At 45.6% G+C, this 21,326-nt stretch overlaps 1 protein-coding gene across 1 annotated transcript in view; it reads left to right on the top strand.

The window, feature by feature from the left end:
• Positions 1–6,323: 6,323 nt before the first annotated feature.
• Positions 6,324–21,326, top strand: part of ETV6 (ETS variant transcription factor 6) — a 76,556-nt gene continuing 61,553 nt past the window's right edge. Inside the window, exon 1 of the mRNA XM_040345389.1 lies at positions 6,324–6,619. Coding sequence (XP_040201323.1) covers positions 6,593–6,619 — 27 coding nt within the window. The 5' untranslated portion in view covers positions 6,324–6,592. The remainder of the gene's footprint in view (positions 6,620–21,326) is intronic.

Genomic DNA, 21,326 nt, shown 5'->3' with positions numbered 1-21,326 from the left:
AAACGAAGCAGAAAAGCTTTGTGGATCGCCCTAAGTGCTAATTTGCATACCAGAAGAGGCATTTCGACTCGAAATGCCCCCAGTGGCGGATGCGGTACTGCATCCTAAGATCCGGCAGTGTAAGTCCCTTACAGATGTCGGATCTTCTGCCTAACTTTGGAAAACTGCTTCTGAGGATCAGTTCCAAAGTTAGAACCAGAGATACGACGGCTTACGCCGGAGTATCTCTTTTGTGGATTTGGCCCTAAATGCTCTCAGATGGCAGTGCATTAAAAACAAGCAGGATTCTGTGATGGACATCACTGCATGGGCTCAGAAATACTTCCAAAAATCAATGTCATCCAAAAATGTAAGGTAAAGTTCTATCATGCAAAGAACAGGCCATATCTGAACATGATCCAAAAATGCCACCATCTTCTCTGGGAAAAATCTAATTTAAAAAAGTCTGTAGCAAAGTGGAAAACTGTTCTGTGGTCAAAAGAATTGAAATTTGACATTTATTATGGCAACCATGGGCACCACAGCCTGCAGGTGAACAGGGTGGGACCTTCCAGCTATTTATCCAAGCTCAGTTCAAAAGCCTACATCTCTGATGATATGGGGGTGCATTCAATGTGTATGGAATGGGCAGCTTGCACATTTGGAAAGGCACAATCAATGCTGAAAGATATATCCAGGTTTTAGAGCAGCATATTCTCTCTTCCAGGTGACATCTTTTTCAGTGAAGGGGTTGTATATTTCAGTTAGATAATGCATCTATGACAACAGCATAGCTTCGTAGTAGAAGAGTCTGGGTGCGTATCTGGCCTGCCTGCAGTCCAGACCTTTTACCAACTGAAAATATTTGTCACATCTTGAAACGAAAAATACAACAAAGAAGACTCAGGACCGTTGAGCAGTTAGAATCCTATATCAGGTAATAATGGGACAACAAAACCCAAAGCAATTGGTCTCTTCTGTTTCCAGATGAGTACAGAGTGTTGTTAACTACTTGCCGACCAGTCGCCGTATAACTGTTATACGGCGGCAGGTCGGCTCCCCTGCGCGAGGTCATGTGGATCTACGTCACCTCGCGAATCAGCCACTAGGGGCGCGTGTGCGCAGACAGAAACGCGCACGTGCCCCCGGTCACGCGCCCTTAGTGGCTGATTCGCGAGGTGACATAGATCTAGATGACCTACGCAGTTATACGGCGGCTGGTCGGCAAGTAGTTAACAACACTCTGTACTGATCTGGGAACAGAGGAGACCAATTGCTTTGGGTTTTGTGAGAGGAATATTGTCCCATTAATGTGTCAAAAGTGTCCGCCATAAGATCGCAGTACCGATAAAAATCGCTGATCGCCGCCATTACTAGTAAAAAAAAAAAATTTATCAAAATGCCATAAAACTATGCCCTATTTTGTAGACGCTATAACTTTTGCGCAAACCAATCAATAAACGCTTATTGCGATTTTTTTTTACGAAAAATATGTAGAATACGTATCGGCCTAAACTGAGGAAAAAAAATTTTTTTTAGATATCTTTGAGGATATTTATTACAGCAAAAAGTAAAAAATATTGGGCCAGATCCACAAAAGAGATACGACGGAGTAACTGCTGTTACTCCATCGTATCCCTTGTCCTAACTTTGGAACTGATCCACAGAAGCAGTTTTCCAAAGTTAGGACGAAGATCCGGCATGTGTAATTGAATTACACTGCCGGATCTTAGGATGCAGTACCGCATCCGCCGCTGGGGGCATTTTGCGTCGAAATGCCGCTTCGGGTATGCAAATTAGGACTTACGGCGATCCACGAAGCTATTATGCTTCGTTTTGTCGCCGTAAGTTTTATTTTGCAAGTGCAAAATTAGGGCTGCTTTTACAAAGTGTAAACTGTTTACACCATGTAAAAGCAGACCCTTCTTCCTCGCGCCGTGTTTTTTTTTCGATTTTGAATTTTTTTTTTGCCGCCGTATCTTTTTTTTTCACGACGCAACTTTATTGACCCGTCGCGATCCACAAAGCCCGACGTAACGTAATTTCGCGCTATGCCCGTCGGGAAAATGACGTCACGAGCATGCGCAGTACGGCCGGCGCGGGAGCGCGCCTCATTTAAATGGGATTCGCCCCCTGATGATGAGGAACGCCTTGCGCCGGCCCGATTTAAGTTACTCCACTCAAAATTTCTAGGTAAGTGCTTTGTGGATCGGGCACTTAGGTAGAAATTTTGCGGCAGTGTAACTTAAATCGGCATATTTAAGTTAAGCCCGTTTTTTGAGGATCTGGCCCATTCTTTTTTTTTCAAAATTTACGCTCTATTTTTGTTTATAGCGCAAAAAATAAAACCCGCAGAGGTGATCAAATACCACCAAAAAAAAGCTCTATTTGTGGGAAAAAAGGACGCCAATTTTGTTTGGGAGCCAGTTAAAGCGACGCAGTGCCGAATCGCAAAAAGTGGCCCGGTCATTGACCAGCAATATGGTCCGGGGCTGAAGTGGTTAAAGTGATTCTAACTGTTGTAATTTTTTTTTTCAATAATAAACATGGCATACTTACCTGCTCTATGCCCCGATCCTCTTCTTAATGGGTACCCTGCCGGTGGCCCTGGCTCCTCCCCCTGCCAAGTGCCCCCAATACAAGCCTCTTGCTATGAGGGCACTTGAGCAGGCTTGCTCCTGAGCCATGCACCTGTTATTGGACATTGTCTATTCACACATAGAGCATGGCTCGGCCCTGCCCCCCCACTCTCTTCTTATTTGCTCACTGGCTGTGATTTGACAGCAGCAGAATCCAATTGCTCTTGCTGCTGCGTCAGCCAGTGAGGAGAGAGGACTCAAGAGAGCCACTGCTCTTGTGCACATCGCTGGATAGAGATGAGGCTCAGATAAGTATAAGGGGGGCGCTGCACCCAGAATGTTTTAGAATACATTAAAGTGGATGTAAACCCAATTCATGAAATTTGAGCTGGGCACATATATCTGCAATGTTTTCTGATCTCTCAAGGAAGCACTGAGTCCAGTGGCTTTCGCCTGCTTAGTTCTTCTGCTATCAGCATGATAACATCTGAAGCCTCGTACACACGGCCGAGGAACTCGACGTGCCAAACACATCGAGTTCCTCGGCCAGTTCAGCCCTGAAGCCGCCGAGGAGCTCGGCGGGACGAGAGCTCCCATAGAACAACGAGGAAATAGAGAACATGTTCTCTATTTCCTCGCCGAGCTCCTCGTCGGCTTCCTCGGCCGAAAGTGTACACACGGCCGGGTTTCTCGGCAGAATTCAGCCAGAAACTCGGTCGGAAGCTGAATTCTGCCGAGGAAACTGGTCGTGTGTACGGGGCCTGACAAGTTCTCCGTCACAGGAGATAAAACCAGCCTGAAATTTGTGTCAGGGAGATTGCTATAAATAGATTAGAAGACAGCTAAACTATTCACAAAACAGCTCTGAGAGTCTCTGCCTATGTAGATGAGGGTGTGTCCCTTTCCTCCAATCAGCTGTCTTGGCTGTATGCCCAGGCTTCACACTGTGCTGAACAGGAAGAGACAATGGGGGTTATTTACGAAAGGCAAATCCACTTTGCACTACAAGTGCACTGAAAGTACACATGGAAGTGCAGTTGCTGTAGATCCGAGGGGGACATGCAAGGAAAATAAAAAACAGCATTTTAGCTTGCACATGAATGGATGATAAAATCTACAGAGATTCCCCTCATTTCATATCTACCCCTCAGATTTACAATGACTGCACCTCCAAGTGCACTTTCAGGTGCAATTTCAAGTGCACTTTGCACTTTTAGTTCGCAAAGAGTCTGACTATATAAAGCTGAAGACAGCAGATATGTAAAACTTATGTAGGGAGATTTGTTTCATCCCTGTGTATTATCTGAGGCTGTTCACTTCACTGGGTTTATGTGTGTGCGAGCCGCCGTGTCTCGTTCGATTCACAGTGCCGAGCTCCGTTCCCTGCGAGCGTTGCGACGCACGAGGACGGAGCTTGGCGCAAAATTCAAAAAGTGAAAGTAAAAGAATGCGACGGCCGCTCATACGTTCGTGGATCGTCGGAAATAGCTAATTTGCATACTCGACGTGGATTACGACGGGAACGCCACCCAGCGGACGCCGAAGAATTGCATCTTAGATCCGAAGACGTACGCCTGTTGGATATAACCCAGATTCCGTTGTATCTTGTTTTGAGGATTCAAAACAAAGATACGACGCAGGAAATTTGAAAGTACGCCGGCGTATCAGTAGATACGCCGGCATACTCGCTTTGTGGATCTGCCCCTTAAAACTTTAGCCTTTACAACCACTTTAAAGTGTATGTTTAGTCAAACCTTTGTCTTGGCGTTTGAATAGTGTGGGGGAGGATTGGAACTCCTCTTGGGGTTTTACTGCTAGGCAGGGCTCCATTATAGACGTTTATGGACACTCAGAAAGCAGGGATTCCAACCCTTTCCCACTTCATCCAAAACTACAGAGAAAGGTTTTGCCTGGACCCTTTAACCACCTCCTGTATAGTGAAATGACGGCGAGCGAGATCCCCTCTAGTTCTGGTGTCACCCAGTCTCACCGCGATCACGCTCCCAGTGCGGTGATGGTGTTCCTAGGAACGCGGTGCGACCCTGATCTCGGTAAAGAGCCAATGATGCGGCTCTTTACCCATGTAATCGCTGCTGTGTCCAATCACAGCCGGTCACATGTAAACACGGAAGTTCCATTTATCGGCTCTCCTCGCCTTACACTGACACTGAGTGTGAGGCGAGGAGAGGTGATCAGCAGCGTCTGCAGGGGAGACCAGGGAATTGATTATCAGTGCAGCCCCAACAGTATCCATCAGTGACACCAGTCAGTGCCCAACAGTGACACCAACCAGTGCCCATCAGTGATTCCAGTCAGTGCTGCCCATCCGTGCTGCCTATCATTAACAATAAGTGCCGCCTAGCACTGCTCATCAGTGCCACCTATCAGTGCGGCATATTAGTGCCTCCTCATCAGTGCCATTTAGTGCTGCCTCATTGGTGCCCATTAGTGCAGTGCACATCAGTGAAGGACAAAAATTACTTATTTACAAAATTTAAGGACAAAAACTAAGAAAAACTGTCTCTTTTTTTTTTTATATTAAAAACCTGGTGGTGATTAAATACCACCAAAAGAAAGTTCTATTTGTGTGTAAAAAATTTGTTTGGGTACAGTGCTGCATGACCATGCAATTGTTATTCAAAGCGCAACAGCGCTGAAAGCTGGAAATTGGCCTGGCAGGAAGGGGGTAAAAGTGCCTGGTATTGAAGCGGTTAAAGCAGAGTTCCAGGATATTTTTCGTTTATTAAAAGTCAGCAGCTAAGTATAGCTGCTGACTTTTAATAAACAGCCACTCACCTGTCCCACGGTCCAGCAATGCGGCCGCATGGAGGCCCGCTCCTCTCCACGGCGCCGTCATTAGAACTTTGGGCACCCGGCCGTGACAGCTTGTGGCTTCACAGGCGGGCGCGAGTCGCGCTGTGCTCTCGGAGTGGGCAGGGGATCTTCTGGGACCTGTGATGTGTCCCTAGAAGATCGCTTGGGGGGGGCCGCCTAGGGGGAGAGGAGGAGTCGCCTAGGCGGCCTGTAGGCAGAAGGAGGAAGTGGGGCAGGAAGTCCCCTACAAAACGAAGAACCCACCCCCCCACCCAAAAAAAATAATGCCAAATGTGGCATGTAAGGGGGCAAGGAGTACTTAAAGCGGAAGTTCCACTTTTGGGTGGAACTCCACTTTAAGAATGGTATACTTATGGGCACCGCTCTGAACACTGACTTGTAGCTGTAATACTAGTTCCTGGGACTATGGAGGGTGTAAACTTCTCCAGCTCTCTGCTCCCCACCACCAGAAACAGCATGAAAGCTCTACAAGGTCCCCCAGCTGATATATACACTGACTATATATCCTGTGTGGTGCTCCGGCACAGGAGGGGTTAATGTGTGCATTTGTCACATTGTGTCCCCTGCAGCATCACGTGGCCCCTCCCCAGGCTCCACTCTGCGGGAATGAAGAAGTTAAAGGGGCTTTCTGTGACCAGCAGTGACTTAGGAGCTTGCACTCTCTCTGACACTTCATTTCCCCTCCATTTCCTTCCTGTTCCACCTTTAATTTCCTCTCCATCTGACTTCCCCCCCACTAGTCATGTCTTCCCTTTCCTCCTTCGTCTCATCATCTAACAACACTCCATATTACCATTTCCCACACTTCCTCCCCCTCCCCCATCTTCCTCCTCTTTTTTTTCTCCCGCCATTTCCTTCCCCATCCTACCCTCCCCCCCATCTTCCTCCTCTTCTCTCTCCCTCCATTTCCTTCCTTCCTCCACACATCTCTCTCCCTCCTCCTGTGTGTCCCTGGCACGTTTCCTGGTGCGGCCCCTTTAAGAGGCAGAGCTCAGTGCTGGGAATCCACGTCAGTTTCAGGAGTGGACTCTCCATACTGACATCAATGAGGGAGGAAGAGAGAGAGGGGGGCACCCTGGCTTCCTGGAAACACCCCTCCCCCACCATGTGCTGCCACTGCTGCTAACTTCTGGAGTGTGGGGGACACTGCACCCCCCCCCCCCCAATCCCCAACCTGGGGGGCGACGCTGAACGCTGCCATGTGTGCTGCACACTTCATCATTAAGGTGAGAAGAGAATGTGTGTATTTGTGTGTGTGTATATATGTGAGTGAGTGTGATCCCTGGACTGAGCTACATACACAATACACACACATATTGTCACATCTCCCCTGTGTACACACTGCACAAAGTTTTCTTTTACTATTCAAATGTTTACAAACAAACTTATACGGAAGGAAGGACCGTCCTGGTGTCACAAGGGTTAAACTGTGCCAGTTATTGTTCTACATTTACATGGCTCTGACATATACCCCAGTGCTGTACGCTCACGTCAGACTCTGCACCACAGGAGCTTACACTCTAAACGTCTCCACACAGTCACATTATTATTATTATTATTATTCATTTATAAAGCTCTGACATATTCTGTAGTGTTGTACAGAGTACCTTAAGCCAGTCACACCAGTCTGCTGCAGAGGAGCTTACACTCTAATGTCCTGCCACAGTCACACACTGCTTTTTATTTATTATTATTATACATTTATATAGCACTCAAATATTCTGTAGTGTTGTATAGAAAACATCGAATCAGTCTCTGCACCAGAGAAGCTTACACTCTAATGTCCCCCATCAGTCACACACTGTTGTTGTTGTTATTATACATCTATATAGATTTGATATATTCTGTAGTATTGTACAGAGAACACTGAGCCAGTCACATCATTCTCTGCATCAGAGGAGCTTACACTCTAATGTCCCACCTTATTTATTAATATTATACATTTATATAGCTTTGACGTATTCCGCAGTGTTGTACAGAAAACACTGAGCCGGTCACATCATTCTCTGCACCAGAGGAGCTTACAATCCAATGTCCCCATCAGTCACACACCGTTGTTGTTGTTGGTGTTATACATTTGCATAGCTCTGACATATTCTGTAGAGTTGTACAGTGAAAACTGAGCCAGTCACATCAGACTCTGCACCAGAGGAGCTTGCACTCTAATGTCCTACCCCATTCACACTATTTTTTATTTATATAGCTCTGATATATTCCATAGTGCTGTACAGAGGCAGTCATATCAGTCTTTGCACCAGAGCTTACACTCTAATGTCCCTCCACAGTCTTATTATTATTATTATTAATAATAATAATAAAAATAATAATGTGACTGTGAAGAGACACTGGGGTGTAAGCTCCTGTGGTGCAGAGGCTGATGAGACCGTATAGCACTAGCGTAAATTTCAGAGCCTAATATTCGTATTATTATTATTGGGGTCTGAAATTTACGCTATTGCTGTATGGTCTCATCAGCTTCTGCACCACAGGAGCTTACACCCCAGTGTCTCTTCACAGTCTTATTATTATTATTATTAATATTATTATTATGTGACTGTAGCCATATAATTATTATTATTATTATTATTATTATTATTATTATGTGACTGTAGCCATATAATAATAATAATAATATTATTATTATTATTATTATTATTATTATTATTAATAATAATATTATTTTATGGCTCTGAAATATACGCTAGTGCTGTACGGGCTCATCAGCATCTGCACCACAGGAGCTTACACCCCAGTGTCTCTTCACAGTCTTATTATTATTATTATTATTATTATTATTATTATTATATGGCTACAGTCACATAATAATAATAATTATATGGCTACAGTCACATAATAATAATAATAATAATAATAAGACTGTGAAGAGACACTGGGGTGTAAGCTCCTGTGGTGCAGAAGCTGATGAGACCATACAGCAATAGCGTAAATTTCAGACCCTAATAATAATAATACGAATATTAGGCTCTGAAATTTACACTATTGCTATACGGTCTCATCAGCCTGTGAAGAGACACTGGGGTGTAAGCTCCTGTGGTGCAGATGCTGATGAGCCCATATATATAGCAATATAGCGTATATTTCAGAGCCATATAATAATAATAATAATAATATTATTATTATTATTATAAATGGCTCTGACCTATTCTGTAGTGTTGTACAGAGAACACTGAGCTACTCATGTAAGTCTCTATACCATAGGAGCTTACAATCCAATTTCCCCATCAGTCACACATTAATGATAATAACAGTGTGTGACTGATGGGTCGTCACACCTGCACCAGAGGAGCTTACACTCTAATGTCTCTCTACAATCACAAACTCTGTAAGGCAGGAGGAGTGTTACTGACAAATGACAGGCTTTCGGTACAGCCTGCATTTTGGAGACAGGTGGTGATGGGCAGGTTTAAAGAATATCAATGTTTTTATCCAGGATACTCTGCCTCCACCCACAACTGAAATATGACGTTAGGGTGGACTGGGGATTTAGTAAGCTGAGTGTAAAGTTCAGTGGTATATATGCGGTTATTAAAATCTTTAATGTGTGGTTTGGGGGCTGTGTGCCAAAGTTTTGGGGAGATTTAACAGTTGATGTGCCTCCGTGTGCCCAACCACCGCTGCTCTGGAATGTCATATGGCGTTTTATAACTGGCATGTGTTTTGATATTCCTTTACTGTCAGCAGAGGTAATGGAAAATGCCAGTTGACAGTTGGTGAGTTAAGCAAAGCAAGGCTCCCCCCCCCCCCCCCCCCCGAATGTCAGTTTCCACCATCTTTAGAACTGGCAGAGGCCCTGGAGGTGGGATTGGGAAATGCTGTGACATGTTATGGCTGGTCAGTCAGTTGGGGAAGTTGCAGACGGCAGTGAAAGGAGGAAATGAAACCAGAAGCTACTGATGCGTGTTTCTTTTCTAATTCTATACATTGTTTTTAGCATTCTTTTAGGTTTTATATACACTACTGTTCTACATTTATCGGCTGTGTGATCTGTTTATATATATATATATATATTATTATTATAATATTTTCTTTTTATTGGTGTCAATTATATACAGGGCCAATAAAGGGTTACATTTGGGTTTGTGGGCTTTACTAGCCTGTCTGGTATTTTTTTGGGCTGGCGGTATCTTTAAACTTTTTGGGGCTTTTTTTGCTTCCTGTTTCCAGGAAGAGTTTACAAATCCCAAGAAGAAATTGCGTCTATTGGCTACTGTGGGTTTTGTGTTTTTATTTTTCTGTTTCTTGGAGGTGGTGAAGCAGCTGTAGCAGTGATTTGATAATGTGGACCTATCATTAAAATTCCCAAAAGCCAATGGGACACAACAGCATTGCCAAATCATGTGAAAAAAAATAAGTCGCCTCCTTTATAGTGTGTGTGTGTGTGTGTGTGTGTGGTATTGTTTTTGTTTATGGATAAATAAAGTGTTGTTATAATGCGCTCATGTGACTATAGGGGCGACTCGTCGGGCGACTCAGCTGCCTGAAAAGTCGCGCTCCGCTCTGTTCAATGGAACCGTTCTAATAGGAGCAACTCAAGTCGCTCCGACTTAGAAAACGGTTCTTCTACAACTTTGGGTGCAACTCGGGGCGACTTGCATTGACTTCAATACAGAAGTCATTCTGCAAGTCGCCTCTGAAGTCGTCTTGAGATCGCCTTGCCGAGTCGCCCCCAAAGTCTTGCCGCCCCTGTGTGAACCAGGTCTTACCGCTTCTCTACCCAGGTATGTTTACAAATCAAGCTGACAGCTTGATACCGGCTTTAGGCTGGGTTTACACTGGTTTCATGAGATTCGCACCTCATTGCAGCTCAGATGCGATGTCTGTGCGATGCAAATTCAGCCATACAAAATGTATGGCTAAAATCACATCGCATTTGCACCAGAATGGTACAGGACCCTTTTCTTTTTTTGTCCGCACTTGAATCTGATCACATGATTGTTCACGCCCATGCGATCCGATTCCTGTATAATTTGACAGTTTGCACTGCAGACCGATCTGCGGTGTCATTAACTTCCTATTGACACCCACAGCGGTTCACAGAGGGCAACGTGAACTGCCTGAATGTGACATGCGATGTGGGAACCAGCAGAGGAATTGCACTGGTTCCTGCATCGCACATGTGTGAACTGGGACTAAAAGAGAAGTATGGGAATTAAAAAAGCAAAACCTGCATCCCCAATCACCTCTAAGCCCACGTTCACATTGGTGCGATTTGACAGGTCCAAACCTCATGACAAGCCGCACCCGTTTGCTAGCAATGGAATGTTCGAATCGAGTCGACGCCGACTTTTGCGCTGCCGCACCGATTTGGAAAAAGTAGTATTTTTGACAATTTCAGGTGCGACTTGAATTAACATCTGTGCATGAAGTCACACCTAAAGTCGCACTGACATGCGGCTTTAAAAATTGTGCGATTTTTCGAGTGTCAAGTCACACGTTTTCAAAGCCACATTCAATGTGAACCAGGGCTAACACTGAGAACTGAGCGATCAAAGACCACTGATCACTGTTCTCGGTCTTCAGTGACTGTCACTGGCTCTCTGCTCTACTCATCCAGTGCTCACTGGAGCTCGGGGATGTGCAGGGGGCAGGAGCAGCTGGCTCTGGCTGAAAGGCTGAGCCAGCTGCCAGTCAGGAATCTGTGTGGATCCCGACCTTAACCACTTAAGGACCGCCTCCTGCACATTTACGTCGGCAGAATGGCACGGCTGGGCACATGCACGTACAGGTACGTGCTGTGCTATAGTCCAGTCGTGGGCGCGCGCCCGCGACCCGGTCTGAAGCTCCGGGACCCACGGACCCGATTTCCGCTGGAGTCCCGCGATCGGCCCCCGGAGCTGAAGAACGGGGAGAGCCGTGTGTAAACACGGCTTCCCCGTTCTTCACTGTGGCGGCGTCATCGATCGCTCTATTTTTGTTTATAGCGCAAAAAATAAAAACCGCAGAGGTGATCAAATACCACCAAAAGAAAGCTCTATTTGTGGGGAAAAAAGGACGCCAATTTTGAATGGGAGCCACGTCGCACGACTGTGCAATTGTCTAATAAAGCGACGCAGTGCCGAATCGCAAAACCTGGCCGGGTCCTTTAGCTGCATTTTGGTCACGGCCTTAAGTGGTTAAAGGGGTTGTAAACCCTTGTGTTTTTTCACCTTAATGCATCGTATGTGAACTTCTGACACTGACCGGCCGTCTAGCCCCCCCCCCCCGTTTTACTCACCTGAGCCCATTCATTCCCTCGGTGGAAACGCGCTCTACCTCTCTGTGTGAGGTTCTCGGATTGGATACATAGCAGAGCAGCCATTGGCTCCCGCTGCTGTAAATCAAATCCAATGTTGTGGGCGCTGGGGGGAAGGGCAGAGTCCAGCATTCTGTGTCTATGGACGCAAATGCTGGACTCGGGTGCACGCCCACAAGGTAACCCCCAGGGGGTTTACCAATGTGAGGTGCCGCCAGTGGACCCCAGAAGACGAGGTACGGGGCCACACTGTGCATAACGAACTGCACAGTGGAGGTAAGTATGATATGTTTGTTGTTTATAAAAAAAAAAAAAAACAAGGGTTTACAACCCCTTTAAGTCAGGATCTCTTCAAAGCTTTGACCGGCTCAGTGACGCCAGCCAATGGTGGGTTTAGCCTACTGATGGCTGAATATGGGTTCAAGGAGTGCAGAATAAAGTTCACAAAGTGGGGTCAAAAGGGCTTCGGCGGGACTTCTACTTGGGATTGCATCAGAGTATCCTGGCAAAGTTGCTTACCTTGTCCCCAGGATGCTGCAATGTCCTCCGCTCAATTCATCACTGTGCCATGCTCCCTTCCCTGCGAGCGTCGCGACGCATGGGGATAGAGCCCGGCGGAAAATTCTAAATAGTGAAAAATATAGAACACGTACACTGTACATTACTGTATCAAATAATTTCACCTCCCTTTTGTCCCTAGTGCGTTTTCCAATGTCCTGCCTGCACTTTTAGGTTCTTTCTGCCTGGAAACTTGAGATTATCCATGGCAACTAAAAAAAAAGTGTCCCGTTGCGTTAAAAGTGGTTTTAGACCAGCTAGAAAACAGAGATAGTAAATTAGAACACTTGCAGAATTGAGCGATAGCGATTTGTGGGCAAATTCTTCATCAAACACTGAAAGTAACGACAGCGACAATTCTGCAACTGAGCAAATTTTTGTGTTTTTTGATTTGATTACATTATTGAATAAATGTTGTTGTTATTATTATATTGTAATTTTTTTATAATTATTTATTATATTATAGTTAATGATTTTGTGTTTCAAACTTTATCATACCCGGGATGTCTACTAGACTCTTGTTTGGACAGATTTAAGTGAGTTATTCCTAAGAATTACAGGCCTACAATATAAAACGCCAAATTTCTATGCAAAACAATGGGGTTGATTTACTAAACGCAAATCCACTTTGCACTACAAGTGCACTTGGTAGTGCAGTCACTGTAGATCTGAGGGGAAGCTCTGCTGATTTCTATAATTCAATCATGTGCAAGCTAAAATGCTGTTTTTTCTTTTCCTTGCATGTCCCCCTCAGATCTACAGCGACTGCGCTTCCAAGTGCACTTGTAGTGCAAAGTGGATTTGCCTTTTGTAAATAACCCCCAATGCACCATTTTGAGACACAAAAATCTGACATAATCATATCGCCAGGGAGGTTAAGAGCCGACAAAGGGCTTTCTGATACAATTGATCAGGCGGCACTAGAGCTGTCTGATCACTTTTACGGGGGTCTCTAAGGCTGCATTCACACCTAAACATTTCGTTTTCAGGCAAAACATTTTTACTGTGTTTTTTGCCGCAATTTTGTACAGGTCAAATGGCCACCAATGTAAAAAAGAAAAACGCCTGTAATCTGCCTAAGAAGAAGCTCCAGAACTTGTTTGAGCTTCAGGCGTTTTGAGTGGAGATATGAACCACCTCCATAGAGAGTAAATTGATTCTTTATTTTTTCCCCTCCAGCGTTTTGTAGATTCAGACTTTAAAGGGGTTGTAAAGGAAAACATTTTTTTTTTCATAATAAGCATCCTTTACCAGCAGACATTCCTCTTTTCACTTCCTCATTGTTCGCTTTTGCTCAGAAGTTGCTCTATTTCTTCTCTTCTCTGTTCTGTTCACTTCCTGCTTGTCTGATTTTACTCACCACCGTGAAGGGAGGCTTTACTGCGGTGGTCAGTGACGTGCTCGCCCCCTCCTGGGAACTACATCTGTGTGGCAGGACGCTCTCTACGTGTTGGAGACCTCAAGGAGGTGTGAATTACTGGGCGTGCCGCATTTCATACTGGGAAATGTAGTTCTTACATGAACAAGCGCCGGAAACCAGGAAGTGAATGAGAGAACAGAAACTAGAATGCCGGAGGTGATATAGATGAAGGAATTTAATAGGTATTTACTTGTTTTTTAACAAAATCATTACACTATTCTGTCTGTCTACCTTGCAGACATAAATTTTAGGCAAATTTTTTTTTTCCTTTACAACTCCTTTAACCACTTCCATAAAGGGCATTTTCACCCCCTTCCTGCCCAGACCAATTTTTTGTTTTCAGCCATGTCGCACTTTGAATGACAATTGTGCGGTCGTGCGACGTGGCTCCCAAACAAAACTGACGCCCTTTTTTTTCCCCACAATTCTTTCTTTTGGTGGTATTTGATCACCTCTGCGTTTTTAATTTGTTGCGCTATAAACAAAAGAAGAGTGACAATTTTGAAAAAAACGCAATGGGCCAGATTCTCAAAGAATCGGCGTTGGCGTAGTGTAAGCCATTTACACCACGCCACCGCAACTTACTGGAGCAAGTGCCTTATTCTCCAAGCACTTGCTCCGTAATTTGCGGCGGAGTAGTGTAAATGGCCCGGCGTATGGCTGCGTAATTCAAAGGGGGCGGCTTGTATTCAAATTAAGCGCGCCCCTGCGCCGATCAGAATGCGCATGCGCCGGGCGGAAAAATAGCCCAGTGCGCATGCTCCAGTTCACGACGGAAAACGTCAATGACGCCGACGTGAGCGTTATTGACGTAAAGTCGTATTCGCGGACGACTTAGTAAAACGGCGTAACCGACGGAAAAAGACGACGCTGACCCGACGCCATACTTAACATGGCATACGGCAGACTGGCGTAAGGTTACCCTTCATATAGCAGGGGTAACCTTACGCTTACGTAAACGACGACTACGCGGCGCAAATTAGATTGGGAATTGGCGTATCAGGCTCATTTGCATAGTCAAATGAGAACTGAACATAAACGCCACCTAGCGGCCAGCGTCGAATTACATCTAAGATCCGACGGTGTAAGTGACTTACACCTGTCGGATCTAGGCCGTATCTATGCGAAAATTATTCTAGGAATCACTCGCATAGATACCCGGGGCCAAAAACAGAGATACGACAGGGTTTCCTGAGATACACCGTCGTAACTCTTTTGAGAATCTGGCTCAATATCTTTTACTTTTTGATTTAATAAATATCGTAATTAAAAAAAAAAAAAAAAAAAAAAATTCCTCCGTTTAGACCGATATGTATTCTTCTACATATTTTTGGCAAAAAAAAAATAATCGCAATAAGCAAATTTGATCGGTTTGCGCAAAAGTTCTAGCGTCTACAAAATAGGGAATAGAATTATGGCTTTTTAATTTTTTTACTAGTAATGGCGGCGATCAGCTTTTTTTTTTTATTGCGGCGGACACATCGGACACTTTTGACGTTTTTGGGACCATTCACATTTACACAGCGATTAGTGCTATAAAACTGCACTGATTACTGTGTAAATGTGACTGGCAGGGAAGTGGTTAACACTAGGGGCACTGAAGGGGTTAAATATGTTCCCTAAAGTGTGTTCTAACTGGAGGGGGACTCACAAGGGGAGGAGATCGATGTGTGTTCCTCTGTACTGGGAACACACATCTGTCTCCTCACCGCTGACAGGACATAGATCTGTGTGTTTACCATGGTCCATGGTCCTGCCGTGATTGCGGGCAATCGCAGGTGCCCGGCGGACATCGCGGCCGCCGGGCACGCGCACCAGGTCCCGAACAATGCGGCGGGGGCTCACGCGCGCCCCCTAGCCGCCCGAGAAGGCTAGGACGTCATATGATGTCCAGTCTGAGAGACGGAGGGTTCCCGCCAATGTCATTTTACAATGACTCGGTAGGGAACAGGTTAAGCTACAAAACGTTCAGGTGTGAATGGGGCCTAAGGACTGAAGGCAGCGGCTTCCCCAGTGAAAGCAGCAGAAACTTGGGGAACACCTATTTGCTGATCACTCTTGTGAGGCTTGGGTTCACACTATTGAGAATTGGATGTAGGTTGCATCCAATAGGCATGTCAGGAGATTGTGACTGGCTCTCTATGGAGCGAATTGCACAGAAGTCCTGTGCGTCTTCTGGTCCATTTCAGCTGCCATATTGGCCTCTGTTTGATCTTCAACTGCCATGATGCTGCACATGTGATCATTCATGACAGTTTGGTTGAGAGCACAACCAATGTGAGAGTACATTCCTGGAATGTAACAGTTTTTTTGTTTGTTTTGAAACAGGTAAACTCATAGTTTTAGTCCTGCTTTTAAGGTCCGCCCACCGCTGCAAAAATTGAAAGCCAACAGCTTTACATACTGCAGCTGCTGACTTTTAATAATCGGACACTTACCTGTCCTGGAGTCCAGCGATGTCAGAACCCCAGCTTATGTTTCCATCAGCTGTCGGGTGCTGCCGCCTTCATTGCGAGTAAGGGAACCCGGCAGTGTAGCCTTACAGTTTCATGCAGGGATCCCTACTGCGCATTGCACGAAACTCCGCTTCTCTCTCTTACTGGCCCAGTGGCCGGGGAAGGAGCCCGAGTGGTGATGCAAATATCCGCGGCTGAGGCTCCCGGAAGTGGGGACAGGATACCTGTGAAAGATGGGTATCCTGACACCCCCCCCCCACCACCTCCAAAAGGTGCCAGATATGGCACCGGAGGGGGGAACGGAGTACAATGAGCAGAGGTTCCAATTTTGAGTGGAACTCCACTTTAACGTGTATCCGAGGATGCAGCTGTTCAAACACGCTTTGTGTTGGAGGACAGGGGAGACATTGGGGGTCTAATACTGTATCTCCATAGGACCTGTCACCTGCCCATTCTATCACATAGGATGCTTTTTGGCCCACTTGTGATATATAAAAAATGAAAGCACCCCAGTTGCCCTTGCACACGCCACATAAAAAGCACAGTGTAAGGCAAGCATGTGTAAATAAACATCAATTGCACCACATGTGAGATATCTTTAGGAACATTGGGGTTTATTTACTAAAGGCAAATGCACTGGGCAGTGTGCACTACTAGTGCAGTCTCTGTAGATCTGAGGGAAAGATCTGAAATAGGAGGCAGTTCTGCTGATTTTATCATCAAATCTTGTGCATGTAAAAATGTTACTGTTTATTTTCCTTGCATGTCCCCCTCAGATCTACAATGACCGTACTTCCAAGTGTACTTGTACTACAGAGTGGTTTGCCTTTAGTAAATAAACACCATTGTGTGAGAGCAATAATTCTACGGCCATAGTTCATGGTTAAAGGGGTTGTAAACCCTCCTGTTTTTTCACCTAACTGCATTAAAGGAAAACATTTTTTCATCTTAAAGGAGTTGTAAAGGAAAAAAAAATTTTGCCTAAAATTAATGTCTGCAAGGTAGACAGACAGAATAGTGTAATGATTCTGTTAAAAAACAAGTAAATACCTATTAAATTCCTTCATCTATATCACCTCCGGTGTTCTAGTTTCTGTTCTCTCATTCACTTCCTGGTTTGCGGCGCTCATTCATGTAAGAACTACATTTCCCAGTATGAATTGCGGCACGCCCAGTAATTCACACCTCCTTGAAGTCTCTAACACGTAGAGAGCGTCCTGCCATACAGATGCAGGTTTCCAGGAGGGGGTGAGCACGTCACTGACCACAGCAGTAAAGCCTCCCGTCACGGTGGTCAGTAAAATCAGACAAGCAGGAAGTGAACAGAACAGAGAAGAAATAGAGCAACTTCTGAGCAAAAACGAACAATGAGGAAGTAAAAAGAGGAATGTCTGCAGGTAAAGGATGCTCATTATGAAAAAAAAATGTTTCCTTTACAACCCCTTTAATGCATTAAGGTGAAAAAACATCAGATGATGCCGCGTTCCCCCCCGAGCCCCCGTTTTACTTACCTGACCCTTCGAAAGTCCCACGCTTGCCCCCGTCGTCCTCCTCGAGTCGAAGCCCAGCCGTTTATTGGCTGCAGTGGATGGCTGGAAAGCAGCGCAGCCATTGGCTGGCACTGCTGTCAATCGCATTCAATGACGCGGCACGCCAGGGGCGGGGCCGAGTGATACAGCGGCGGCTATGGCCACTGGGTGTAGTTGCTGCGGGGAGGAGCCGCGACAGCCGCCGAGGGACCCCAGAAGACCAGGATCAGGCCCACTGTGTGCAAAACGAACTGCACAGTAGAGGTAAGTATAACATGTTTGTTATTTTAAAAAATAATTCCTTTACAACCCCTTTAAGGTGAAAAAAAGTCTTCTGGCAGTGACCAGCCCCCCGTTTTTACTTACCTGAGCCCCATATTTCCCTCGGCGGAGACATGCTGTCCCTCTCTGCACGGGGGCCCGGCTCTTGATTGAATAGATTGATAGCAGCGCAGCCATTGGCTCCCACTGCTGTCTATCAAATCCAATGATGCAGGCACCGGGGGGGGGTGGGGCCAAGTCCGGCATTCGTGTCTATGGACGCAAATGCTGGACTCGGGAGTGCGCCTGCAAGGTAACCCCCAGGAGAGCGCTTCTCCTAGGGGGTTATCTGATGCAAGGCGGAGCCGCGAGAGCTGCCGAGGGACCCCAGAAGTCAAGGTTCAGGACCACTCTGTGCAAAACGAGCTTAACAGTGGAGGTAAGTATGACATGTTTGTTCTTTTAACCACTTAATGACCTTGCCTGTTTTTCAGACTTGGTGTTTACAACATTAAAACTGTTTTTTTTTTGCTAGAAAATTACTTAAAACCCCCAAACATTATATATATTTTTCTAACACCCTAAAGAATAAAATGGCGGTCATTGCAATAATTTTTGTCACACTGTATTTGCGCAGCGGTCTTACAATCGCACTTTTTCGGGAAAAAAAATCACTTTTTTTAATTAAAAAATAAGACAACAGTAAAGTCAGCCCAATTTTTTTTTTTTTATATTGTGAAAGATAATGTTACGCCGAGTAAAATGTACCCAACATGTCACACTTCAAAATTGTGCCCGCTCGTGGAATGGCGTCAAACTTTTACCCTTTAAAACTCTCCATAGGCGACGTTTAAAAAATTATATTACCATCCCAGGCCAAGGGTTGCAGCAGTCGGGTCAAGGTGTTTTGGCTGTTCCCCTTCGGCAGCCAATCAAAGGGAGTTGATCGTCCCGCTGTGCATGCTGGGGAGTAGTACTTAAGGGAAAGAAGTCATTAGTCCGGGGTCGACGTCGATCCTGGGTCTGTTGTCCCACCACCTGCGTGTTCAAGTGTTCCTGGCTCCGGGACCACGTTGGTCCAGGGTTTTGATCTATCAAGTAGGCCCAGTAGTCTGACTGGGTCTACATTTGCAGAGTGGTCCTGTGCTGGCCGTCCTCGATGAAGCCACTCGATGAAGAACCTGTCTTGGAGAGCAACGAGCACAAAGCTGGTATCTCAGGAGAGGCCTTGAACTTCATCGAATTATGCATCTTTACTGAAAGGCTGAATGATGGTCACCTGTCAGTTCTAAGTTCACAAGAAGTTGATTGGGAAAGATCCGGGTGCTGAATCCTATGTTGAGAGGATTTTGGACCGAACATACCTCCATTTTGAGAAGGTCTGTGGCAGAGACCTTACCAAAATTTCCGTGCGCCATCTCGGCTGCTAGGCTAGTGAGAGAGGCCTATCCGGGGTGCGCAATACCCGCTCTGGCTAGAGTGGCGACGAATTGCTGGAAGCAGGATGGTTTCCGAACAGAAGTTATACACCTGAACCTATTACCCTTCCACCTCTTTAACTACTTCTTCAACTACTTATTTTATTATTTTACCAAGTTCAGCAAATAAATCAAAGAAAAAAGAAGTATAAGTGTGGACATTGAACTTTTTCTCAACTCTTATCTGATCCCCCTAGACAGCGAGGAAATAAAGGTAACATGCCGCCCAAAACAAACCAGCAGCTCCTCTGGGGGTAGTGCTACATATATATAATTGTCCTTTTTAAATAGCTTTCCAAAGTGACTAATATAAATAATGTCCTTATAAGTGACTTTTCAAAGTGACTTGTGCACAATTCCAAGGTGACTTATACAGTAAATCGATCACTGCTCCTGTGCAGAAAAGTGAATGACACTCGTGCTCCCCTCTCGGTTCCACACTCACCAGATAGTTGCACCCCCTACAGGGGTAAATCGCTTGTAACCAGATCTGCCTTTGATCCTGGTATCCAGTAGAAGAGCCTCCGCCATGGCGTGTCAAATCATGGGATATCCACATGTGGATGGATGGAAAAAGGGACACTCATAGTGTAAGTCCAGGAAAAAAGGGATTTTATTGGGTTAAAATAGGCACACATAGGCAGACCGAGTTGCAGAAACCGGAAGTGACGTGATCACGTTCCAAGCTCCTGCTTATGCGTTTCGTCATCAGAAGCAGGAGCCTCGATACAGGATTGTATCGAGGCACTGATTTGGGGAAGGGTACAGAAAAATTTCTGCAGCATTGAAGGTCCCATGAGCACAGTGGCCTCGATCATCCTTAAATGGAAGAAGTTTGGGAAGAAGTTTGGAACCACCAGGACTCTTCTTAGAGCGGGCCGCCCAGCCAAACTGAGCGATCAGGGGAGAAGGGTCTTGGTCAGGGAGATAGGTAGGGAGACCGCCGCTCCAGGTGAGCACAGGCAGGTAATCAATGTCCACTCAGGAATCACACGGGTGCTGGCAATGCATAGAATTAAGCAGGTGGGAGAGTGGATGGACAGCCGCACTCCAAAAAGTCTTGTTGAAAAAAGACGTGCTCTTTATTGTAAAAAGGAAAAAATGCACAGCACACAACAGCATACAGTGGGATAGACAGCTGACGCGTTTCGCATTAACAACTAATGCTTAGTCATAGCTAGTCTTGGTCAGGGAGGTGGCCAAGAACCTGATGGTCATTCTGAAAAAGCTCCAGCGTTTGTCTGTGGAGAGAGGAGAACCTTCCAGAAGAACAACCATCTCTGCAGGACTCAACCTATCAGGCCTGTATGGTTGAGTGGCCAGAGGGAAGCCACTCCTTAGTAAAAGTCACATGACGGCCTGTTTGGAGTTTGCCAAAAGGCACCTGAAGGACTCAAACCATGAGAAACAAAACTCTCTAGTCTGATGAAACAAAGATTGAACTCTTTGGCCTGAATGGCAAGCATCATGTCTGGAGGAAACCACCGCTCATCACCTGGCCAATACCATCCCTACAGTAGAGCATGGTGGTGGCAGAATCATGCTGTGGGGATGTTTTTTAGTGCCAGGAACTGACTGGTAGACTAGTCAGGATGGAGGGAAAGATGAATGCAGCAATGTACAGAGACATCCTTGATGTAAGCCTGCTCCAGAGCGCTCTGGGTCGAAGGTTCATTTATCTTCCAACAGGAAAATGGCCCTAAGCACACAGCAAAGCTAACAAAGGAGTGGCTACAGGACAACTCTGTGAATGTCCTTGAGTGGCCCAGCTAGAGCCCAGATTTGAACCCGATTGAACATCTCTGGAGAGATCTAAAAAATGGCTGTGCAACCTAATGGAGCTTGAGAGGTCCTGCAAAGAAGAATGGGAAAAACTGCCCAAAAATAGGTGTGCCAAGCTTGTAGCATCATAGGCCACTTGCCAAAGGTGCTTCAACAAAGTATTGAGCAAAGACTGTGAATACTTACATGTGATTTT

Source organism: Rana temporaria, chromosome 3 (genome assembly GCF_905171775.1).
Source record: "Rana temporaria chromosome 3, aRanTem1.1, whole genome shotgun sequence".
NCBI lineage: Eukaryota > Metazoa > Chordata > Amphibia > Anura > Ranidae > Rana > Rana temporaria.
Note: the sequence above shows the minus strand (reverse complement) of the source record. Positions and strands in the feature narration are given on the sequence as shown.